The 22,329-nt window shown below is 37.9% G+C and overlaps 1 protein-coding gene across 1 annotated transcript in view; it reads right to left on the reverse strand.

Annotated features, from left to right (window-relative positions):
• The window catches only part of Rat1 (5'-3' exoribonuclease 2 Rat1), a 308,185-nt gene that overhangs the window by 12,544 nt on the left and 273,312 nt on the right, over window positions 1-22,329 (reverse strand). Inside the window, exon 19 of the mRNA XM_081730827.1 lies at window positions 21,642-21,717. Coding sequence (XP_081586953.1) covers window positions 21,642-21,717 — 76 coding nt within the window. The remainder of the gene's footprint in view (window positions 1-21,641; window positions 21,718-22,329) is intronic.

Below are 22,329 nucleotides of genomic sequence, written 5' to 3' on the forward strand. Positions count from 1 at the left end.
ATTAGCAAAATTGACTCCATGCGCAAATGAAATTATTGGAGATTATCAGTGCGGATTTAGACGAAATCGATCAACTATCGACCAAATATTTACCATTCGCCAAATACTCGAAAAAAAGTGGGAATACAATACCCCGGTACATTAACTATTTATTGATTTTAGAAAGGCGTACGACTCGGTTAGGAGAGACATTATACAACGTTCTTACAGAACTTGGAATACCGAGAAAGCTAATTAGATTAAGATATGTTTAAGTGAATCCCAAAGTAAAGTCCGGGTAGGAAAATTTTTGCCCACGAGCTTTCACGTCGAAAACGGCCTGAAACAAGGAGATGCGTTGTCGCCATTATTATTTAACTTTGTGCTGGAATACGCCATAAGGAAAATCAAAGATAGCAACCAGGGCCCAGAGTTGAATGGTAATCACCAGGTTATGGCATATGCTGATAATGTAAATTTAATAGGGGATGATAGGAGAACAATACAAATAAATGCAGATATCTTATTAAACGCTTGCAGGGACATGGGTTTAGAAGTAAATACAGAGAAAACTAAATACATGGAAGTGCGTCGGGACCGCAATACGGCAAATTATGGAGGCGTTAAAATATTAAATAATACTTTTGATATAGTGGATACTTTCAAATATTTAGGATCAATATTAACAGACGAAAATCATATTCACGAAGAAATTAAATGTCGACTAAAAGCAGGGAATTCGTGTTACTATTCGGTTCAAAATCTTGTCGTCGCGAATTCTGTCGAAGAATTGAAGCTTAAAATATATAAAACAATAATCATGCCTGTTGTTCTGTATGGTTGCGAAACATGGTTGCTTACTCTGAGGGAAGAACATAGACTGAAAGTATTTGAGAACAAGATCCTGAGAACAATATTCGGACCCACGAGGAACGAGAATGGGGAATGGCGGAAACTTCATAACGAGGAACTACATAATTTATATGGTTTACCCAACATTGTTAGGGTCGTCAAGTCTAGGAGGCTTAGATGGGCAGGTCATGTAGCTAGAATGGAAAAAAGTAGAAACGCTTTCAAAGTCTTGACTGGAAGACCCATCGGAAAACGACCATTAGGAAGACCTAGGTGCAGATGGGAGGACAATATTAAGATGGATCTCGCAGAGATAGGAATACAAAGTAGAAACTGGATCAAATTGGCTAAGGATAGAAGTCAGTGGAGAGCTTTTGTGAACGCGGCATTGAACCTCCGAGTTCCATAGGCCATAGAGTTAGTTATGTTCTTATATATTGATTGTTTTTCCCCTTGTGCTGGAAAATGTTTTTACTTCAATTAAATTATGCAAAGACAACGATCGTATCAAATTTTACGTTACCCGTGGGAAAACTTTATCAGAATTATATACGATTGTGTAAACCTGAATGGTCCTCTCAAACTTTTAGTGGACCCTAGCTACGCTACTGAACCAAACCCAATAATTACGAATAACTGGGCCTAATTTTCAACACCAGCTTCACAAATAACTGCCACAGTAATTCCACTATTAATATGAAAACCTGCACAATTTACTTCTGTACAATGCCATATTTGTTTCAATATTAAGACTTCAGTATAATATTATTATATATATATATATATATATATATATATATATATATATATATATATAAATCAGTTTGAGGGTTCATGTTATACAGTAGGTCGACTTGCGGAAAGTGTGACAGACAAAAGTAAAATATTTTGAAATCTAATAATGAATTGTTATATTAATCAGTTTTAAGTTGACCAAGTTACTTTTTACGATATTCTTTTGCTGTGCAGACATGAGCAAAATCGGGAATACGCAACCTACACACTTTTTTTATCAGAAACATCCCGAACGAATTCACCTAACAGTATTGTCCACAGAATTACGTATTTCGCCACTGACGAATAGACATCCTGTGCATTTATACCATTATTTGTTTATGATTGTACTATACCGGGTATATCAAAAGCTCGGGGCGTATATTATTTTTGCGTACCCTTATGTTCCGTTCGAATAGCCTGCTGAACTGGAAATGTTGAGGAGTTGGCCTATGACCCCGGCCTTTTGATACAATCTATATTGTGGCTACCAATACGATTCAGTCTAGTTCATTAAAGTACTACTGTGCGTATTAAAAAGATTCTACTTCAGCCCAAGACAGAAGCAGTCATAGGGCTATTGCAGCAGTGGCGAGTGCATACGAAGGAAACTGAGAAGTTTGAGCCTTTAGAAAACCGGTAAGACGTACAGATTGATAATCCCTTCAGATTGCGAGACATACTTCCCTTTTACATCAATACACTGCTTCAGCGGGTGTGAAGTGCCCTTACCCCGATAATAATAATGATCTTCATGTTGCGATCACAAGAATTCCTCCACAGCTGTAATGACATCAAAACGCCATCCAGTTGAGTATTTTTTATTTTATGTCAAAACTAATAGAAGTGTTGGGGGCAAACAACGAAAAGGAAGGATGAGGAACGAGTTCAAATCCGCATTCATGAAAGCTGCCATAGCAACTACTAAGGTGGGCCTGGAGCGCTGTCCTGATGATAGAGAACTCTTCTGGCCAGCATTTGTGGCTCATTTCTTAGATTTGAACTCTGTGACGATGAGGCTCCTTTGAAGATAATCAATACCGGATCTTGGGAATCCAAACAAAACTACAGCCATCATCTTGCTAATGGCAGGGATGACATTTGCCTTCTTTGAAGATGAAGAGTGCTCCCATTGTCTGGTTTCGGGCTGACAGTGATGAATACAGAATTTCTTCATAATGAATCGCGACTGAAAATTGTTCACATTCAACGACGTAGTGTACCGAATAAGCTTTTGTTCAAGTATGTATATATATATGACTGATATATATAAAGACATCTTCGATAGACCAAGTTCATTTTTCAGAATGCGATCTACTCACTCCTGTGATGAGCTCAACCTGTCTGCTATTTGACGAGTTGACAAACGCTGATCTTGCATGATCATATCAGGTATGAGGGCTTGCATGATCATATCAAGTATGAGGGCAATATTTTCTTTGGTGGTAGCACTTGATGATCTCCTGACCTCGGTTCATCTTCAACAATCTTACTCCCATGGTTAAATACTTGCATCCATCTTTTGAGAATGGCAAATGGAGAGGAGGAGTCACTGAGAACATTGGCCATATCATGGTGGATATCGGACGCTGAAATTTCTTTCAACTGCAGATACTTTAAGACACCCCTGTACTCAATTTCTTCCATTTTCCTACTTTTGATATCTTGCACATTTCAATGGCCTGTCAAACACAAGAGAAATCCTTTGGAACCACGAAATTGGTATATATTATTAACAAAGGCTGTACTATTATAAAACATTATATATATATATATAATCAAAACTTTTCAGTCACTTCTCGTGTGTTTGTAGTTTTGCGCTAGAACTATTCGAAATATGTATTTTATTTCATTCGATTCAGAGAACAACAGAGAACGCGAAAAGCGAAATGATGTATTTTCTGCTCAGGCTGCTTATAACAAATTCAAAATCATGTCAGTAAGGGGAAATCAATAAGAAGGAAAGACATGATTCTTCAAACCTCTCGCCATATCTGCATGTTTGCAAATGGTATACAAACACATATGCAAAGCAACTATTTTTCAAGTTGATTTATGATTCAACAGATGACTTCTCTCTAAAACGAACAGGAAAAATATTTTGGAAGACATTCATATACAAGATGGTCTAAAAATGTAGGAACATCCTAATGGTAAACGCTGCAAAATATAATCACAGTAACACTGGAGAATAGGAATAGGGGGAAATGGTTGAGGATACGTCACAATGACGTCCGCCAACTTGAATTTTACGCAATTATCTTAAATTGACACCACAGAATTGATGTATCACTTTAATAGCAAATTTTATCTACAAATTTAACAACACTATTTTTGCTCTAGCGCTAATCATTACGAAGTTACGACTTTTCCTTTGTCATGTCAGTAACAAAAGAGGTTAGTCATACGGTAAGGACAACGCATTGTTACAATAGGTATTCGAAATATTCTCCATTTGATTTTCAGATGCATTCTGAGTTCGTAGTCGCGGAAAACCTTGTGCAAATTACCTGTGTGACCTGTAATGTTGGAACATGCGTCCACAATTTGTTTCTTGTCCCATGGTCACACAGGTCACATGGTAGTGAAGTAATGGTCAAGCGAACAATTCCACAAAACCTCACCGACCAATCCACGCATTAGGAAACTGCTGATCAAAGTACTTACAGGAACAGGTACCGTAATTAGGTGGAATGCAATCGTGGTGAAAAGCTTCGGGAATGACCCATCCTCCGATAACAGTGTAACACGATATCATCTAACATGTGCCGTTAGAGTCCCGTCGATGAACAACGGACTCACCACACAAGTTCCTCTTACGCCACACCACATCATAATTTTCCTCGGAACACCTACGGTTGCATCAAACTAATGCAGATTACTATCCGACCAATACCGCACGGATAACGGATCTGTTTGTTAACTTCGACCCACATGTAAAAGTTGGCCTCATCAGTAAACAGTATGTCAGAGACAAGTGTGGAGTCTTGTCATAGTTCCTCTGTGTCTATTGGGCAAATTCCAGACGACGAACTGGATCAACATCTGTGAGGTGTTGGTGAAGTTGCAGTTTATAAGGGTAGCACTTATTCACTGACATAACACCACTTTCATTGGCTACTTTGTGTGTTTCTCTTGGGACTTTTACTGAACGATACTGACATTGTCAAAATTGTTGTCTCGGTTGTCGACGTTCGTGGTCTACCAGTCTTAGATGGCCTGCCATAGATTCGGTTTCTTGGAATTTCTTCAGCACTTTGAACACAGTACCATTGCTAATGAGATTCCCTTCCCCATGACAGCGGTTAAAATTGACTGCAATCGCCCTAGTGTTTCGTTTTCTAGAGATCAGGACTATCTCAATGCGTTCTGCATGCGTCATTGCTATCTTCTGCTCGTAAGTCACCTGCAACGATACAAAGAGAGCCATGCCTTCATAATGTTTAGCACTAGAGCAAAAATATCAGTGCCATTCAACTTCTATGAAAATTTGCTACTAAAATGACGTATCACATGCTATGGTTTCCATTTAAGACAACTGCGTAAAAATCAAGATGGTGGACGTCATTCAGATGTATTCTCAAACATTTCTGCCCATTCTTATTCCACACCTACATTAATCAACATTGTTACTTTGGTTATATGTTGCAGAGTTTCCCACTTATTACGGTGTTTCCACATATTTGGACCAGATCGTATAAAAGTTACAGGTAGTATCTATAAACAAACCAGTGGAAATGTCCAACTGTTAGGCTACACAAAGACCGTACGAAAAGAAACGAGGGCACGACATGGTGGTACTATTTCTTCCAAGCTCTTAGCAAACGTGTTTGAGTATGCTCTTCGATGTCTGAACTAGAAGAATAAAGGATTAAATGGGGAACATTTGACCTACCTTCGTGTCGCTGATAACATCGTTCTCTGCGCAAACAACAGAGATTTCAGGATATGATAGAACTTAAATAGAAGAGCAAGAAAGGTTCAAAATGAATACGAAAAAGATGTTTAACAAGTTCACAAGGAGATCAAATATTAAAAATGAAAATATGGAATTAGAAGAAGTGAGTACCTACGTCAACCTGGGACAAAAGATATTTACGGATGATAACATTAAGGAAGAAGTTAACAGCTGTAACAAGTTAGGCTCACGTGCATTCGGAAGGAACAGTTTCATACTGAAAAGTCAAATGCGAAGCGTAAACATTTCAATAAATGTATTCTACCTGTTTTCACATATGGATCGGAGAAGTGGATTCTTAACAAAATCAGACTTTCACCGTCTGCAGATTATACAACGAAACGTGGAGATACGTACAAATTTGTTTTAAAAAAATCTTGTACACCATCCTTACTTTAGAAGGTCATTCTAGAAACCGTAAGAAGGACATTTTAATACTATGGCTCTAAATGAAAATCCTAATTAGAAAACATACATTTGATTGATTTAATTCCAGCTGTAGGAGCCATTCTTTTTAAAGAGAAGTGGATGGTCAGGATTTTTTTTTTTTTTTTTTTTTTTAGAAAGAGCGTACTTAGGGATTACTCGCAACGATGCGAAAAGAATAATGTGGATCAGAATGATAACAGGAGTGATGCGCATTATCATGGTAATAAAGGTACTGAAAATAGCAGTGGGCTGGACATATTGCAAGAATTAATGATTATGGACGGACAAAATTAATTCCTGCAATGAAATCTTTTAGTTTAACGTCCGACGATTATGCCCTTTAGACTAAGGGAGACGATGATTAAGGCAAGTGTGTGAGATTGAAGAAGTGGAATGAGAATGTAGGAGAAAACGGGAGTACCCTGAGAAACCAATAGACACGATGTTGTCCACTATAAACTTACTTGGGCGGAGATCGAATCAGAGACCTCATGCAACAGAGGTAAGCACTCTACTAATGACTCACCGTGCTCTCAAAATGAATTATTGACTGGATACCTGGAGGCAAGAAAAGTTTTCATACAAGGTGGTGTTATGAAATCAAGAAGCACTGCGTAGTAACCTGGAAAATAATTGACCAAGATAGATGGTTGTAGAGGAGAGTTAGGGAGACTTTCATCCAGGAGTAGGCTGATAATGGTTGGCTATGAGGTGATGATAATACACTGGACAAGTTAGTCGTCCTCTCTAGAACTACACTGGTTCGTTTTATCGTTATAAACGGCGTTCCACTGGTAAAAGTGAAAAATGATCTATCACCATTAACTCAAAACCATTGTAGCTAAACCGGAATGAATGTAGAAGTCCATTATATGGAACCACTCATCAGGGTAAGTCGAAGAAAAGATGTGACAGAAAGGCAAATATGAGTCATTGTGTTAGGATATACCCCATGGATACAGAGTAACTAAAGTTGTCAGAAGCGTTAGTATACCAAAATTGATTGTTCAACGGATTTATGGGATGCAAACTAAAAACGGCATCAGCACTGTGATTGTAAATCTAACCCAGAAGAACTGCCGACGATTTTAACGCCTGGTCATAAAAAAAAAAAAAAAAAAAAAAAAAATCGTTTTTAAATCCATAAGATTTTGATGCAGTTTATGGAAACTCCAATTTCCGAAAGAACATTGAGAAAGAAACTCATGCAATGGGAATCTGGAGTCGAGTACAGCGAAAGACGCAAGTTCTCACCACGGCGCAAAAAGCTGCACGTCTTCTATGGGTTCAAGAACACATAGTGGACTGTAGCGGACTGGAGACGTATAGTTTGGTCCGAAGAGTCTCATTTTTATATGGATTCCAGTATACAAAACTTTAAGTGTACCGAAAGCACAGTGACGTACGTATTGCGTCCACAATTTGTGATTCAAGCTCGAGTAAATTCTATGATGATGTAGAGATATTTTTTATGTCATGACTTGGGCTAACTCATACAAGTGAAAGTGGGCATAAACTTGCATCTTTATTTGGACATTTTCAGTGACAAGATGCTGAAAATTTCCCCATATCTTCATGATAAAAATACAATGGACACTAAGATCTTCCATTTGGTGCACAGGAATATGGCACATTCCCTACCTCATACGGAATTTCAAATAATGGCCCACAATTTGTTTGAGAGTTTAAGTGCATTGCTGGAAACGGTGCACAGAAGTGAAGGACGCTATTTCGAAAAGGACATCTACACCAAACTTCCTACTAACTAGAGCTCCGAATAGTGATCTTAGTTCTTTTGGACAATCCTCGTACAATTGTAAATTAATCAGGCATATTAACGGTTATGTTTTATCCTTAAACATGTGTGTAAATTCTTCCATCATTACTGTTACGTATTTCGATGGCCGGTTGGACAGAATTGAAATTTGAACGTATTAGAATGGTTCGAATTCTACTTTAAACTATAGATCTACGTCTCATATTACGGTGATGAAAAGGGATGGTACACTTCAACAAACTCAGATTTTCCAAGATGGCAACTATTGTGTGTGTGTGGGGTGTGTTTGTGTATGTGGTTATGTTCTAGCCCAGTACATCTGGAGTAATTAACCAAACCTGTACATACAATATATGGGGAAAGATGACACGTAAAATTAATTGAAAACGACCAATACTACCGAAGTGTCGAAATCAATATAAATTATTATTTTTCTATGTAACAGAAGATTGGGAGATGTCCGGGTAGCACTGGACAAATAAGCTTCTATAAATTTGTGGTGACCCAAAATTGAAATATACACTATCAAATATTTCAGCAATACAGTCTTTTGCTACATATTTATGTACTATTTTGCTACGCAAAGCAAGAGAGCATTCATGATATGATATTTGATAAATATACCGTACTTTATATATTTTATAATTATCTGGCTGTAATTTCTTGAATAGTCCTCTGAATTCAGGGAGTAGAGCAGTGCTTTAAAGAGACTTGAGTCAATAGTAGGGACGCTTAAAACAAAAGAATAAACCCGAAATAGTATAATAATAATAATAATAATAATAATAATAATAATAATAATAATAATAATAATAATATAATATAAATAAAATGAAGAGTTTATGTGTCTGTCTGTCTTTGTGCGGCCTGGGGACCATATGAGTGGACCGAAAGTTATCAAAATTTGGTTACGGGTACCTTGGTCCAGGCTCCAGATCAAGCCGATGCGCTTTTTTTTAAAAAAAATTCGAACCAGGAGGTCTCAGAGGGGCGTTTACCAGGACATCTAAAAGTATTAGAAAATGACCGATATTAGTGTCAAATCCATAGTTTTCGCGGTCTCTGAGATCAATGGTAACACTACCATTAGCGATTACTTCAGCCACCATTTGTATGCGAGCGGGGGGTCACCAGAGGGGAAGGGGGAGGAATTTCGAGACATGTAAAAATAATCGAAAATGACCGATATTAATGTCAAATCCATAGCTTTCGGGGTCACTGAGTTCAATGGTGAAACTCAAGATAGCGTTTACTTTCACATTTAATCCCCATCAGCTAAGGAACTTGGGCCAGGAGATCACCGAGACATGTAAAAATAATCCACAACGACCGATATTAGTGTGAAATTCACAGTTTTCGCGGTCTCTGAGATAAATGGTGATACTTTCATTAGCGATGATTTTCAAATTCAGCCACCATTGTATGCTGGCCGGGAGTCACTGGGGTGGAGAATTGCGAGACATGTAAAAATAATCGAAAATGACCGATATTAGTGTCAAACAAATAGTTTTCGCTGTCGCTGAGATGAATGGTGATACTCCCAAGGCGCTGACTTCCAAATAGCCCCCGTCGACTGGGAGCCAGAGGCGTTTACTTTCTATGTAAAAGTAGTAGAAAATGACAGATGTCAGTGCCACATTCATAGTTTTTGCGGTATCGACTGAAGGCCAGAGGCGATTTTTTCACAATTCGAACTAGGGAGGGGTCTCAGGGGGTGTTTACCGGGACATGTAAAAGTAGTAGAAAATGACCAATATTTGTACCGAATTCATATTTATCGAGGTCGCTCAGATGTATATTGATACTCCCGATAGTGTTTACGTTCAAATTCAGGCCCCATCGACCTTCCCAATGAAAACACGTACGTTGTTGGATATATATTCACACAAAATGTATCTAATTTTAGAAATGTTTCTTAATTCTTCTCTCATTGTTCAGTTTGTTTACATTGATATTTTATCTGACCCGTGCGAAGAACGGGCATAACAGTTAGTAATAATAATAATAATAATACCTATAGACCATTCTTGGGGTCAGTGACTGAATGTTGGCTTGAGATTCTCGGATAGACCTCAACGGTAGACTATCCCGAGAGGACTTTAGCCTGGTTTTCTCAGTCACAACAGTTGAATACCGGAACGGTATTTTAAATATCCAGAACCGGGCCGCTATTTTGCCCAAGTTTATCAATTGTGGAAACAGTATAGAAAAATCTCTTCCGTACGCGATCCAACAACTCATCAAAAGATGCGATAGACATACGAAAGTAATTAAAGAATTTTCCTTCGTGTTCCCTTAATTGTGGAAACAGTATAGAAAAATCTCCTTCAAGATACCGCTTCTCTAAAAAAGGGTGAACCCATATGTGTCTCTGACATTTTTTTTCTGCCTGTGTCTTAACAAGGCGAGTAGAAAACACATTTTGTGTCTGTCCATTACAACCATCACAACACGACAAGAGTCTCAGAGTTTTGTTTCTTCAGTTGCACAGCAACCCTGCTCGCATATTTTCCATCCACGGCAAAACGCCGGATAATATGAAAGGGGCCGAAACCGGATCCGGCAAACAGCCGGAAACGGATCCGGCAAATCGCCGGATAATGTGAAAGAGGCCTAAAAGTTTATTATAAATTTCAAATGTTGTGCTATTGCTCTGAAAGTAGGTAATATTGTTTCTAACAACATTCTCTTTCTTCAGTAGGTGGCAGAAGAGTCTAGTCAAACAAGCGCCAGCACAGGAGCAGTTTCAAGATGACCGCCCTACTGTCCACATGCACCGCATTAGAACAGCGTTCGGTGATCCGGTTTTTGAGTAGTGAAGGTGTGAAACCAATTGAAATTCATCGCAGGATGGCAGCAAAGTATGGTGATTCGTGTTTGTCCCTGCAGCAAGTATACGAGTGGTGTAGGAAGTTTAAAAGTGCCGTAACATCTGTGGAGGATGCTCTTCGACTGGGACAGGCTCACCGCGTAGTGACCGACAACAACATTGCGCTAGTGGAACAGCTTGTAAAGGACAACAGGCGTATAACCCTGAAAGAAATCACAACAATAATAAAGATTAGCTTTGGTTCAGCTCAACACATTGTGCATAATGTTCTGCATTTCAATAAGGTATCAGCAAGATGGGTCCCACGTCAGTTGACTGCGGATTTGAAAGATCGTCGCATCGACGCCTGTCAAGAACTTTTGCGTCGTTTCAACGCCGAGGGTGATGCATTTCTGGACAAAATTGTTACAGGCGATGAGACCTGGGTTCACTATCATCAACCAGAAACCAAGAAAGCGAGCAAGGAATGGCGGCATATCTCTTCGCCGAAAAAAAAAAATCCGCACACAACCATCAGCAGGGAAGATCATGCTCAATCTCTTCTGGGATTCTAATGGAATAATCTTGGGACAGTACATGGGAAAAGGAGTGACAGTAACCAGTGCCTCGTATTCAAACATGCTGAAAAATCAACTTCGCCCTGCAATCAGGCGTAAACGGCGCGAGGACTTTTGCCCTTAGGAGTACTCCTACAGCATGACAACACCCGACCGCATACTGCCCGTTTGACCGTTGAGACTATCGATAACATCAAATTTGAGTGTCTCATTCATCCACCCTATTCACCAGACCTTGCCCCAGTGACTTTCATTTGTTTGGACCACTCAAAGAAGGGATGGGCAGCAAACATTTCAACAGTGATGAAGAGGTGAAAAATGCGGTGCACGAGTGGCTACAATCTCGATCAAAAGAATTCTTCCACCGAGGTATCCATGCACTTCCGAAACGGTGAAATACTTGCATTGAACGTCAAGGGGACTATGTTGAAAAATAAGAGGTAAGATTTCCTTTTCATTGTTACATTCTAGCATGTATTGCTCTTTTAAGGTTTTCATTTGATCCTCCCTCGTAATAACACATTAAGAACAAATAATAAAGAAACTAAGTCTACCTGATGGATAACAATAAGAAATGATATAAAATGCAATACTGTACTGTATACCTACTTTTGGGCCACCCTGTACAATATTACGGAATTATTTGACGATTGGAGACATATTATTCACACAGAATTCCACATACTCATTGAAATGTGCCCTTCATATGTCACGTGCGTATACCCTTTATAGAGGATAGTAAACACAGGAGTGTCATTTCAGACTTTGCTTGGGGGGGAAGGGGGGCAAGAGCACCACCGACGGAAAACTTTCACGTTTTGTACTAGTATATTAGTATTACAATCAACTAAAGTATATGTATTCCTCAAACTCTTGGGGGGGGGGGCAATTGCCCTCTCCTGCCTTTCGTAAATGACGCCCCTGAGTAAACATCCTAATAAATGGTAAACGCTGCAAAATATAACCAAAGTAACAATGTAAGTATGGAATAAGGATGGGCAGAAATGTTTGAGGACACATCACAATGATGTCTGCCATCTTGAATTTTATGCAATTATCATAAATGGAAACCATAGCATGTTATATGTCATGTGAATAGCAAATTTTCGTAGAAATTGAATGGCATTGATATTTTTGATCTAGTGCTAAACATTATGAAGGCATGGCTTTCTTTGTATTGTTGCAGGTGACTTACTAGCAGAAGATAGCATTGACGCATGTAAAAAGCATTGAGATAGTCCTGATCTCTGGAGAACGAAGCACCAGGGTGATTATACAGGGTGTCAACTAAAACTCCAAAATCGAATTTCGTGACTTGTTCTTCACCAAAACATAAAATTTCGAAACATTAAAAAACTAACAACAGTACCTATATTCTTTAGCACTTATCTATGTTATCGCTACTTTCAAAGGCTGTTTCCTGAAGCGATAAAAACTTGGTGTCTTCTCACAATTGAATGAACTGGTTAGATGCGTAGGTGGTTTCGGTGATGCGATGCGATTTGCCACTGCTGAATGATGCCAGTTGAAGGACAATCTCAAAAGCGAACTTGGGAGCGAATTAGGTCGAATTTCCATGCATGTGATAGAACCGTGCTTTACTTGCGATTTGGTAGCGTCTAAAGCTGACCACAGACATTTTTGGCAGTGAATTTTGACGTTTTGTAGAACAAATTTTTTCAGTCTCTACTTATATGTGTACAGATTATATACCAGATTATATATATATATATAAATCGTGACCCAAAAGCTAAATTTTGTGACTTTTTCTTAACTTTCATAACAGTTCTCTGATTTCGGGACTTTTTCATGACTTTCGTGACCAACAGACACCCTGTTATAGATGATTCTCGTCACCAACGATACTGTGTTCAAAGTGCTGAAGAAATTGCAAGAAACCAGATCTATGGTAGGCCGATCTAAGATGATAGACCATGCACGTCAACAGACGAGACAACTTTGACAGTCTTGGCATCATTCAGTAAAAGTCCCAAGAGAAGTCCGCATAATAACCCATGAAAGTGGCGTTAGTAGCACCTCAATCAAGGACATTATGTCAGGAGGATTTGTATTGTGGGTCCGTTTTTCACAGATGGGATCCTAATGCTGATGGGTTATCGGCGCATGTTGGAGATGACATCATGCTATCACTGCTGTTTGAGGATGGGCCTTCCCGAAGATTTTTCAACACGATGGCACTCCACCCAATTACGGTACCTTTGTCCGTGAGTACCTCGATTAGCAGTTTCCTCATGGGTGGACTGATTGGTGAAGTACTGTGGAATGGTTCGCTCGTTCCCTTGGTCGTTACTGCACTACTACCTGTGGGATCATGTAAAGTGTATTGTGTATGCGATGAAAATTTGGGATGTTCAGCATCTCAAGAAACAAATTATGGATGCATGTTCCAGGAGAATACTTTGAACACGGCCTATAACAGTACGTGGTCCTTACCTATGACTAATCTCGTTTTGTTAATGATACAACAGAAAGTCTTAACTTCGTAATAAGTTATCGTTAAAGGAAAAATAACTGTTATTCAATTTCTATGGAAATTTACTATTAAAATGACATATCACATGCTATGGCGTCAATTCAAGATGGAATTGGCTGCGTTCGTAGACGTCATTGTGATGTGTCCTCAAACATTCCCCCCCCCCATCTCTATTTCCAACTACATTGTTACTTTGGTTACACTTCGAAGCATTTATCACTTTATTACGGTGTTTCCAGCCAATTTTAGATCACATGTATATTACACACTTATACACTCTGTGCTGCCTCCTACGTGGAACATTGGAGAGGAATTAAATTACACTTTTTCTTTCTTAAATTTTATTTTTGTTTTTATTTCTAGTTTATAGAGGGAAACTCTTAAAAGTGCAAATTTGTACAAGTTGTTGCACGATTGATCCATAAACTGACAATTTTTTGGGGCTGTTGGAAGAATGACCGGCATCATGCAGGAACACTGAACAAGAAACTAGTGCCAGTGCAAATATCTCCTCCCTCTGGCGACATGCACTGCGTTAGAGCAACGATCGGTGATGTGGTTTTTGAGTACTCAAGATGTTAAAAACCAACTGAAACTCATCACAAAACGAACGTGCACTGTAGTGATTCGCGAGTGTCCCTGCAGCAAGTCAGCAAGTGGTGTAAAAAGTTTAAAAGTAGCGTAACTTCTCTGGAAGACGCCTCACAACGGATCCGGTACATCAAGTTGTGACAAAGGGAAACATCACTGGAGTGGAAGAGTTCATAAAGGAAAATATGCATACTACTGTGAAGGAAATAGACTCTATTTTGAATGTAATGCTGGTTGAGCACATACTTTTGTCCACGATGTACGTGCGTTTTATAAAGTGTCTGCGCGAGATGCATGCTACGTTAATCGACTGCAGAATTGATTGTCGTGTTGATGCATGTGAGGCAGTTTTCCGACGCTCGCAGGCCGAAGGTAATGGATTTCTAAGCGGAATTTTTTACAGGAGATGAATGAAACCTGGGTCCACTATCACCAATCTGAAACTGAAACGAACAAGGAATGGTGGCATAGCCTATCGCCAAAACTCAAAAAGTACCGAACCAAACCATCACTAGGAAACGTTATTCTGTCTCTCTTCTGGGGATGAAAATAGGGTAATTTTGGAACATTATATGATTCATTGAAGAAACAGTGCTTCATATGCAGATCTGCTTGAAAATAATCTTCGCCCTGTCATCACCAGTAAACGATGAGGACCTTAAAGTACTTTGTTGCTTTATAACAATACCAACCTCCCACTGACGATTTATCAGCATCTAAAGCCCGACCTCACAATCATGGTTTATATGTCTGAAGTCCAGTATATTAAATTTAAGTGTCTCACACAAACGCTCTGTTCTGGATATCTTGTTCTCAGTTTTCATGTTTTCGGGCCGCTCAAGAGGTGATGGAAAGCAAGGATTTACCAAGCAATGAAAAAATGAAAATTGAGGTGAACGAGTACCTGCAATCGGAACTAAACACATTTTTCTCATAAGGTATCCTTGCACTTCCATATGTGAATTGTATGTACGTCATGGGTACCATGTCGAAAATGGTTATTTTTTCTGTATTTCTTAATCTGACATATGTTAAATAGAAATAAATAAAATTTTAATTTAATTCACCCTCATACTTTGAATCTTTATTAATAGTATATCCTAAGCTCTGCTCTGGACGTTAGTACTACCTGTTCTGATAAAAGTTTCTTCCCTTTACTCAATGCTCTCGTCTTTTAAATGTTTTTCCGATTAAGAATATGAAAAAAAAAGAACGTAGTTACTTTTCGTCACTACATTTCAGCGAGGTCACGAAGGGCAAAAATATTAAAACTGAATCCGAACTAATACTACGATTTGTATCTGAGGCGTTGAGCGCTGAAAAGCATGAATTTGCCAAGGGCTACATTGGAATACCGTATATCTGTTACAAGAGCTACATCATCCCTACAAAAACAGAGCAACTGAGATTTTCTGGCGCTACTTTTCCTCCTAGCATGAATATGAGATTCTGTCCCTCAGTTACCACTGGCAACACACTCGCCGCTGCTGACGATGAGAAAAATAAAATTATATACTGTAAATAATAAACGATCAGTTCTATTGTTTATTGGTTACGGAATATTCTGTTAATTTAAAAGCTCCACACAGTTTACATTATAAAATTTCGACTTTAGAAATTAGAAAAATCCACAAGTTAAACTCTGTTACGATGCATGAAGAAAGAGTGCATATTTAATCCTTTTAATAACACATATGCAACATTTCACAAGTTTTCCAATGCGTGGACTAGTGGGCGTGCCACGCATGCGCACCAACTTTCCGGCTGGTTTCTCTAGTCAATATAACAGACTTCCGTCGATAATGGCCGCCCGTTTGCGTAATTACAGCTCGAGTAAATAGATGCTCTATGAGGGGTACCATCGCGCAATGGCATGTTAAATATACAGAAAGGATAACAGATGCAATGACAAACAATTTTGAAATGATAATCAAGTCAGCTAGACCTTAATTGCTTCAATGTTTGTTTCCTTCGCAGCAGAATGTTAACAAAAGTTATTTAGCACTGCATTCTGGGAGGTATACGTAATTGGAAGAAACAACTAAAAAAAAGAAGACTGAAAACACGAAACGCAATTACTTTGTCCTTTTGTATTTATTTCTAACGCTAAAATATTAATTTAAACACACACATCAGCATACCAGCATCAGTATACACGCATATCAGTGTGTTTATACTGTACATATAAAAGGAAAATAATACAAGCACAATTTTGATTAAAATTATGAAAACAAAAAAGTTAACCTATTTCTTTAACTTTTCTCTTTGGTAAACCAAAAATTCAATTTTGTGAAACATTGATATTTGGTTAAAATGTATAAGAAAATACAGTTATCTACAAGGCAAAAGCCGAAATTGGGTCGACTGGAAATGGTCGTGAAAGTGATGAATGAAATAAAATTTTGACTTTTATTTCATGGTTTAATTCTTTTGACTAAAGGAGAAACGTCTCTGTGTGTGTGGTTTGGAGTTTAGTGTCCCATTCAGAGCCCAGGCTATACGAGACGTGAACCTACAGTTTTACATGGGATTTGAACTACATGAGCTCTCACAGGGAATCAATCATAGGTTTCCAGCACCAAAGACGCGTACGCTAACTATATAGTCGCGAGGGAACTCAAACTAAAGGAGATGGATGATTAAGAAAAGCGAATGAGAATGAAAGAATTGGTGGAATGGGAATGTGAGAGGAAACGACAGAATCGCGAGAAAACCGACCGACACGATGTCATTCACCACAAACTCACTTGGGTTAGAATCGAACCAGGAACCTCTTGCACTAGAGGTGAGCGCTCTGCCACTGATCTTTGTGCCCCTTTTCTTGAAAGGGGTATCTCGGCTTGGGTAGTGCATTCGTTTCTATTGAAAGAAAGAACTGTCTCGTCGTGTCTCGTAGATAAAACCAATAATAATAATAATAATAATAATAATAATAATAATAATTATAATAATAATAATAATAATAATAATAATAATAATAATAATAATAAACTTTTGGCAGAATCACTTTTGGTAGAAATAAATAAAAATGAGGGTTATTTGGTATTTTGAACTTTCTTTGCCTGCAGTCTGTCAATAGTCATTATCCGTAACTTGTGATTCGATAGCCTCATCAAGATGGACTTATAGGCATTGATTAATATTTTGCGGACAAACTGGTCTTTCCAGCAGATGAAGTTTTTTGGTTTTCGTAGAATTCGTAGAAAAGACTCGGTTAAGTTATTTTTATTTCAAAGACATGTCTGAAAGCTACAAAGTTTACTATAAAAATGCAAAGTAAATGGAAAATTATGCTCGCTGTTCCACGAAGGGCAAAACACGCTGCTCGTCCAGATTGTGTTAAGTACGGTACGTATTAGCTCTTAAAATAAGATAAGAGGTCAAAAGCAGTGCAGTGTATCTGGAAACAGCACCAAACCTATTCGGGATCAGTTCACCCAGCCTCTGTAAAATGGGTATTTGAGAAAACACGGGAGTAAATGTAGGAACGTGGCGGGAAACATGACAGGAACGTGGGGCTAACTGTATCATCTACTGTGTATGCTTAAGTGTGGTAAGTGTGGAGACATCTCCACCCAGCATTTGGATCTCATATTTTCTGTTACTGTTGGAGACGTCCTTCATCTTTTGCCTTTATTCTTGGTTGAATGTCCAAGAAATTCTGTAATTTCTTTGCGTACTATCCTTGAGCCGCCTCTTATCACATTCAATTGTGCATTAATGAAATTTATACCTAAAAATAATAAATGTTCCTTTTTATTCTATTTTAGTTTGACATTTAGTTCTCGAGTTAAGTTGTTTTAGCATTTTCTTGAAAAATGTTCGACTAGTCACAGCGCCGAATCCAGGGTGATCGGTAATACTTTTTGTTTTATTTTCATGTCAGGAATCACTTCTCAGAAAGGTTTTGGTGTTGTTTCCGAATATCTGTACATTAGACATGCATATATATTTTCGTGTTGTATGTACTGACTTTTATATCCTAGTAATTTGAAATGTTTGTGACTGATTGAAGTTACGTTAAAATAAATTACAGTAGAGACCTACAAAACCTCACAAAAAGCGAAGAATCAATAATAGAAAGTTCAAATAGTATTTTCTGTCTCAATAACTCTGGGGTACAATGGTATAGGGATTCCTATTGTTACACAGTACTCATCTCCCCCACTGATTATTCCTAGATTTCGTTGCCTGGAAGAACATAACTGATCCTCTTAACACCTTATTTTCCGGAGTTAAAAGTTGTGTATATAATACACATATTACATTGCACAGTTGATAGACTGTAACTGTACACTTCTTGCGTTAGGACTGCCATATAAATTAAAAAAAAAAAAAAAAAGGACGGTTTTAGATTTCAGAAAAAAATATACACATGGTGTTCCAAAAGTCCCTTAACAGCCGTGCTAGAGACGTGTAGTTCAGAGACTGGCATGGTTTAACAATATAGTAATACTGTACGGGCAGAGGGAACTTGATTGTTGTGGGTGACCATGGCGGGGCCATCTTGGTATCTGCCATATTGGATTGAAGTCAAATTGTTTAAATAGAAAGGTATATGTGTGGCACATAATTTTAGGCTAGAATGTCTCCAGACACACGAATATGAAGTTAGTTTTTAGATATCTTTAATCTTTACAAAGTTACTGATACGATGTTGAATAAGTGATGTATGATAACACTGATATCATATCTCTTTTGCTGGTGTAAGTGACGAAGAAAATATTATCCCTGAGGAATGAATTGAGTTCATCCTCGTTTCTGCCAAAAGGAGTTCACGGGACACTGCCAAAACTTCAAAGACATCCGCTTAGGCTGCCAATGTCACATATTAGTGTTGCTAATGCGGTTAAGCAGTTTAACGAAATGAGTGCAGTACACGATAGACGTCGTTCTGGAAGACTGAAAACAGCCAGGAATGAAAAAACAACAAGGGCAGTTCTGGCAGTATTCGTGAAAACAAACAAACACATACACACAAACATTCGATGACTGTCTGCCTAATGTGGTGTAAGCAAGAGTTCGATTAGTAGGATTATTTATGCAAGAACAAAAGTGGCATCTACACAAGATGAAAATGCAAGAATATCTCAGTAAGGATTATCCTAATCGGATGATGCAGTTTTGTAAGTGATGTGTCGATTCACTTGAACGTGACCCTGACTTCGGGCGAAACACTACCGACAAAATATGCGTTATTGATCCTCGAAGAACTCACACTGGATAAAACAGGGATACGTGGTTGGGGAAGAAAGTCATGGTATGGTGTGGAATATGGAACAACAGGACTCATAGTGGTCTGGTCTCTTGTAAATAGTTGAAAAGTGACCAAAAAGTGATCAAAATCTCATCATGACCCTTTTTTCCTTTGTCAATTTCTCCATCACCTCTCTCTTTGTTGTTTTGTTTCATCTTTTGTTCTTTACTTCTTCTTTTTGAGCTTCCTCCTTTCTTAGGTTTTCTAAGTATGTTTTGTAGTTACACTAAGCAGACTTAGTAGATGTAAGAAGCTTCTGAGTAAGTGGAACCAGTCCTGGCCTATTTCGGAATTTCTTCATCCCAGACATTATATTTAACTTAGCATTAGAGTTCTCAAAGCCATGAAATATTCAAATTCATCACCTACTCTTAAGACCATACAAGAAGCATAACTCAAGACGAACATGATGAACCACACAAACACACACACAACGTTAAGCGGAGCGTTAACTATTACTAGAGAAAATTAAAGACTATAGAAGAAAGAGTAGACAAAGAAGGGTTCTCAACCCCACCTTGAGAGCTTAAGCACCCACCAACCATCCACTGTGCTTTAGAAAGAATAAAAGCTGAAGTGAGAATAAAGCTGACTGTTTCACAAGTAGCAGCAAGCACTGAAGCTTTCAAAAGAGTAATGAGTAACAAGTTTCTGCCTTCTTCCATTTATTTTTATATTTTTCTTAGAAAACTGCGAATCACACGAAAAAAGTCAATGGTTAATCACACGAAAAAGTAACTTTTAGTGACCAACTTGAAAAGAAAAGTAATTTTTAATTTAAAAAAGTGACTCGCTAAGAGCCCTGGGACAACCATATCATAGGTCCATTTTTCATTGAGGGGACACTGAATTCAGACACTTACTTGCACTTGTTACGCGATCATATCTTACCTTCAGCGTATATGCGTGTGTTTCCCACAATTTTTCCAACATGACAAAGCACCGCCTCATTATAAGACCATGGTTAAGCACTTTCTTGATATCCAATTTCCTAGTAGATGGATTGGCAGACGAGGACAAACGGAGTGGCCACCAAGGTCCCCAGACCTTTCTTACGTTGATTTTTACTTTTTGAGTCATCTGAAGGCAATAGTTTATACAGTTCCAATACGTGGTATACACACCTTCGTCAACTAACCACTGAGGCCTGTGATGCTAAAACTCCAGAAACTATTTTGAATGTTCACCGTTCATGGGAGACGTGTTTACGGGAGCATGGCAAGCACATAACACAATTTGTAGAGCAATACTTTTGCTCAGATTTAAAAATATCTAAAAGCTGACTTTATATTCGTGTTTCTAGTTGCATTCGAATAGGCGAAATGCGTTCTTCTGCATCACGACAACGTTCATCGCCAATACTACCAAAGCCACAATTCAAGAACTAGAATGGAAAGTTCTGCCTCGTACTTCACACACTCCAGATTTGATGTCGTTAGATTTTAATCTCTTTCGAACACTTTAATCTCTTTCGTTCAATAATGACGTGGTATTGAGGACTTGGTTCGAAGAATTCTTTAAGTAAAGATCGAAATATTTCTATTACCGAGACATCGAAAAATTTATTGAACAATGGAAGAAAATCGTAAATAAGAACGGAGAATCGACTCCATTAAACTATTGTAGTTACAGTTTGTTTAACAAATTAAAAAAAAAGGCTAATGAATTACTCCTCAACCCAATATATTCACAATATTCCATTTGCATAAAAGCTTGACACAACATAGTTGTAATGAGGTTAAAGCAAATATTAGAACACGTCAGAGTTACAGAGACAAACTTATACATCAGCACCTTTCAAGATACATTTCGAAGACCATCTGGCTCTACTATTCTTTTTTAGAATCCTGTGAGCTTATAATTACCTTTCGGGGTCATTTTCTTCTATGAATCGAACTATCGCTTAGGTACGCAAGAGGCAAACATATTTCTCTAACTGAAATCAGTAAATGCTTAAGTATATGTTTTGAGAACTATTACATTAGTACATTGAAAAAGTAGTTGCTATGTGGTACACATATTAAAACGAAAACTGTGTAACTAATTCGTGCAATCAAACAATTTCTTGTCATACTTTTGGTCTTGATATTAAAATAAAAGAAGATAAACATATTTGAGAAACGAAGTACATTAATAGTCTTACCTGGATTGTTCCCACGTATTTGATCGTGAATGCGAGGAATAAGGCATGGCTGAATTTGAATTCCAATTTCTTCGACCTGAAATTAAACGACGAAAAGTATTTTAACAAACATTACTAAGAGAACTGATCTACTGACTCATCAAATAATATTTTGGATGTGATAATCTTAGGATAGTAAAGTAGCTGGTTATAACCTTACATTATAATATAACCTTACCTTACATTATAGAATAACATTATATTACCACCATGTTTACGGTAAGACAATATCAGAGATTACTCACAAAAACAGAACTAGTACAGTGCTTGTGTAACTTTTGTTTGGACCAACTCACCACAAAAAATCTGAAGAACCCTTTCAGACTTGCGAATTTTAACGGAACATAATATTGAAAAAAGTCGCACACTTAAGTGCTGTGGGTAGAGCTTTTTATATTAAACGAATAAAAATCTAAAAAAGTACAAGGAACAGCTTCCACTGAAATCGTGCAGACATAATTCGTGTCAGGAGTACTGCATTGTTTTTCTACGGAATTTTTCGGATTACCTAGTAGTGTAGTCGAGGTGGATAAAATTCGTTCACTGAACCAATGTTACAAAATCGATACATTTTTTCTACGTCTTTTGTACTCTCAATCGAAAATAATTTGTATAGGATACTTTTCAGTTTTCACACATAAATTTAGAA

Source organism: Thermobia domestica, chromosome 11 (assembly GCF_964235325.1).
Source record: "Thermobia domestica chromosome 11, izTheDome1.hap1.1, whole genome shotgun sequence".
NCBI classification, from domain to species: Eukaryota; Metazoa; Arthropoda; class Insecta; order Zygentoma; family Lepismatidae; genus Thermobia; species Thermobia domestica.